General features: G+C 37.1%; 2 protein-coding genes across 2 annotated transcripts; both read right to left on the bottom strand.

Moving 5' to 3' along the window:
* Nucleotides 1-299: 299 nt before the first annotated feature.
* On the bottom strand, nt 300-2003 carry LOC137640420 (ice nucleation protein InaU-like). The gene has a single exon (XM_068372978.1). It carries the CDS (start codon nt 2001-2003, stop codon nt 300-302), a length of 1704 nt encoding a protein of 567 aa, XP_068229079.1.
* A 1755-nt stretch (nt 2004-3758) lies between these two features.
* Nucleotides 3759-4220, bottom strand: LOC137640419 (furin-like protease 2). Its single transcript, XM_068372977.1, has one exon. The coding sequence runs from the start codon at nt 4218-4220 to the stop codon at nt 3759-3761; it is 462 nt and encodes a 153-aa protein (XP_068229078.1).
* Between the last annotated feature and the right edge of the window lie 385 nt (nt 4221-4605).

The raw sequence follows: 4605 nt of genomic DNA, 5'->3' as shown, positions 1-4605 counted from the left end.
TATATATATATATATATATATATATATATATATATATATATATATGTGAGTGTGTGTGTGTGTGTGTATACATACGTATATACTTAATCCTGATTCCATTTTACTAAGGATGGGTGGCACCTAAAGTTTTAAGGCATCCAGTTTACAGCAAATCTGGCTAGGATGAAATCTGTAGGTTCCATGATAATCTAGTGCAGTTAATCTCCTATGACTACCAAAGCCAATCATGTCATTAACTACACTGCTGGAACAATCATTGCAATGAAAATACAGCAAATAGATAATGTGTTTTTTCTTTTTCATCGGTGTGTTCCTTTACTCATCGTCAATGTATCCTTGCAGTAGGAACAGCATTTACTTCCTTTACTCATCGTCAATGTATCCTTGCAGTAGGAACAGCATTTACTTCCTTTACTCATCGTCAATGTATCCTTGCAGTAGGAAAAGCGTTTACTTACTTTACCCTTCGTCAATGTATCCTTGCAGTAGGAACAGCATTTACTTCCTTTACTCATAGTCAATGTATCCTTGCAGTAGGAACTGCATTTACTTCCTTTACTCATCGTCAATGTATCCTTGCAGTAGGAACAGCATTTATTTCCTTTACCCATCGTCAATGTATCCTTGCAGTAGGAACAGCATTTACTTCTTTTACTCATTGTCAATGTGTCCTTGCAGTAGGAAGAGCATTTACTTCCTATACTCATCGTCAATGTATCCTTGCAGTTGGAACAGCATTTACTTCCTTTACTCATAGTCAATGTATCCTTGCAATAGGAACAGCGTTTACTTCCTTTACTCATAGTCAATGTGTCCTTGCAGTAGGAACAGCATTTACATATTTTACTCATCGTCAATGTATCCTTGCAGTAGGAACAGCGTTTACTTCCTTTACTCATAGTCAATGTGTCTTTGTAGTAGGAAGAGCATTTACTTCCTTTACTCATAGTCAATTTATCCTTGCAATAGGAACAGCGTTTACTTCCTTTACTCATAGTCAATGTGTCCTTGCAATAGGAACAGCGTTTACTTCCTTTACTCATAGTCAATGTATCCTTGCAATAGGAACAGCGTTTACTTCCTTTACTCATAGTCAATGTGTCCTTGCAGTAGGAACAGCATTTACTTCTTTTACTCATAGTCAATGTATCCTTGCAATAGGAACAGCGTTTACTTCCTTTACTCATAGTCAATGTATCCTTGCAATAGGAACAGCGTTTACTTCCTTTACTCATAGTCAATGTATCCTTGCAATAGGAACAGCGTTTACTTCCTTTACTCATAGTCAATGTGTCTTTGCAGTAGGAAGAGCATTTACTTCCTTTACTCATAGTCAATGTATCCTTGCAGTAGGAAGAGCATTTACTTCCTTTACTCATAGTCAATGTATCCTTGCAATAGGAACAGCGTTTACTTCCTTTACTCATAGTCAATGTGTCCTTGCAGTAGGAACAGCATTTACTTCTTTTACTCATCGTCAATGTATCCTTGCAGTAGGAACAGCGTTTACTTCCTTTACTCATAGTCAATGTGTCTTTGTAGTAGGAAGAGCATTTACTTCCTTTACTCATAGTCAATTTATCCTTGCAATAGGAACAGCGTTTACTTCCTTTACTCATAGTCAATGTGTCCTTGCAATAGGAACAGCGTTTACTTCCTTTACTCATAGTCAATGTATCCTTGCAATAGGAACAGCGTTTACTTCCTTTACTCATAGTCAATGTGTCCTTGCAGTAGGAACAGCATTTACTTCTTTTACTCATAGTCAATGTATCCTTGCAATAGGAACAGCGTTTACTTCCTTTACTCATAGTCAATGTATCCTTGCAATAGGAACAGCGTTTACTTCCTTTACTCATAGTCAATGTGTCTTTGCAGTAGGAAGAGCATTTACTTCCTTTACTCATAGTCAATGTATCCTTGCAGTAGGAAGAGCATTTACTTCCTTTACTCATCGCCAATGTATCCTTGCAGTAGGAACAGCGTTTACTTCCTTTACTCATAGTCAATGTGTCCTTGCAGTAGCAACAGCATTTACTTCCTAACAACATTTACTTCCTTTACTCATAGTCAATGTATCCTTGCAGTAGGAACAGCGTTTACTTCCTTTACTCATAGTCAGTGTATCCTTGCAGTAGGAAGAGCATTTACTTCCTTTACTCATCGTCAATGTATCTTTGCAGTAGAAACAGCATTTACTTCCTTTACTCATCGTCAATGTATCCTTGCAGTAGGAACAGCATTTATTTCCTTTACCCATCGTCAATGTATCCTTGCGCTAGGAACAACCTTTACTTCCTTTACTCATCGTCAATGTATCCTTACAGTAGGAATAGCATTTATTTCCTTTACTCATCGTCAATATATCCTTGCAGTAGGAACAGCGTTTACTTACTTTACTCATAGTCAATGTATCCTTGCAGTAGGAAGAGCATTTTCTTCCTTTACTCATAGTCAATGTATCCTTGCAGTAGGAACAGCGTTTACTTCCTTTACTCATAGTCAGTGTATCCTTGCAGTAGGAAGAGCATTTACTTCCTTTACTCATCGTCAATGTATACTTGCAGTAGGAAGAGCATTTACTTCCTTTACTCATCGTCAATGTATCCTTGCAGTAGGAACAGCGTTTACTTCCTTTACTCATAGCCAATGTATCCTTGCAGTAGAAACAGCATTTACTTCCTTTACTCATCGTCAATGTATCCTTGCAGTAGGAACAGCATTTATTTCCTTTACCCATCGTCAATGTATCCTTGCGCTAGGAACAACCTTTACTTCCTTTACTCATCGTCAATGTATCCTTACAGTAGGAATAGCATTTATTTCCTTTACTCATCGTCAATATATCCTTGCAGTAGGAACAGCGTTTACTTACTTTACTCATAGTCAATGTATCCTTGCAGTAGAAACAACGTTTACTTCCTTTACTCATAGTCAATGTATCCTTGCAGTAGGAACAGCGTTTACTTCCTTTACTTATCGTCAATGTGACCTTGCAGTTGGAAGAACATTTACTTCCTTAACTCATCGTCAATATATCCTTGCACTAGGAAAAGCATTTACTTCCTTTACTCATCATCAATGTATCCTTACACTAGAAACAGCATTTACTGCCTTTACTCACAGTCGATGTGTCCTTTCAGTAGGAACAGCGTTTTCTTCCTTTACTCATAGCCAATGTATCCTTGCACTAGGAACAGCATTTACTTCATTTACTCATCGTCAATATATCCTTGCAGTAAGAACAGCATTTACTTTCTTTAATCATTGTCAATGTATCTTTGCAGTAGGAACAGCATTTACTTCATTTACTCATCGTCAATGTATCCTTACACTAGGAACAGCATTTACTTCCTTTACTCATAGTCAATGTGTCCTTGCAGTAGGAACAGCGTTTACTTCCTTTACTCATAGTCAATGTATCCTTGCAGTAGGAACAGCGTTTATTTCCTTTACATATTGTCAATGTATCCTTGCAGTAGGAAAAGCGTTTACTTCCTTTACTCATCGTCAATGTATCCTTGCAGTAGGAACAGCATTTACTTCCTTTACTCATCGTCAATGTATCCTTGCAGTAGGAAGAGCATTTACTTCCTTTCTCATCAATGTATCCTTGCACTAGGAATAGCATTTACTTCCTTTACTCATCGTCAATGTATCCTTGTAGTAGGAAGAGCATTTATTTCCTTTACTCATCGTTAATGTATCCTTGCAGTAGGAAGAGCATTTACTTTCTTTCTCGTCAATATATCCTTGCTCTATGAACAGCATTTACTTCCTTTACTCATAGTCAATTTATCCTTGTAGTAGGAAGAGCATATACTTCCTTTACTCATCGTCAATGTAGCCTTGCAGTAGGAACAGCATTTATTTCGTTTACTCATAGTCAATGCATCCTTGCAGTAGGAACAGCATTTACTTCCTTTACTCATCGTCAATGTATCCTTGCAGTAGGAACAGCATCTACTTTTTTTACTCATCGTCAATGTATCTTTGCAGTAGGAACAGCATTTACTTCCTTTACTCATTGTCAATGTATCCTTGCAGTAGTCACAGCATTTACTTCCTTTACTCATAGTCAATACATCCTTACAGTAGGAACAGCATTTACTTCCTTTACTCATTGTCAATGTATCCTTGCAGTAGGAACAGCATTTACTTCCTTTACTCATAGTCAATGCATCCTTACAGTAGGAACAGCATTTATTTCCTTTACTCATTGTCAATGTATCCTTGCAGTAGGAACAGCATTTACTTCCTTTACTCGTAGTCAATGCATTCTTGCAGTAGGAACAGCATTTACTTCATTTACTCATTGTCAATGTATCCTTGCAGTAGGAACAGCATTTACTTCCTTTACTCTTTGTCAATATATCCTTGCAGTAGGAACTGCATTTACCTCCTTCATTCATCTCAATGTATCTTTGCAATGGGATCATCATTTATTTCCTTCATTCATCGTCAATATATCCTTGCAATGGGAACATCATTTTCTTCTTTTACTCATCTCAATGTATCCTTGTAATGGGAACATAATTTTCTTCCTTTACTTATCTCAATGTGTAATGGGAACATAATTTTCTTCCTTTACTCATCTCAATGTAT

Source organism: Palaemon carinicauda, chromosome 5 (assembly GCF_036898095.1).
Source record: "Palaemon carinicauda isolate YSFRI2023 chromosome 5, ASM3689809v2, whole genome shotgun sequence".
In the NCBI taxonomy this organism is placed as follows: Eukaryota; Metazoa; Arthropoda; class Malacostraca; order Decapoda; family Palaemonidae; genus Palaemon; species Palaemon carinicauda.
Note: the sequence above shows the minus strand (reverse complement) of the source record. Positions and strands in the feature narration are given on the sequence as shown.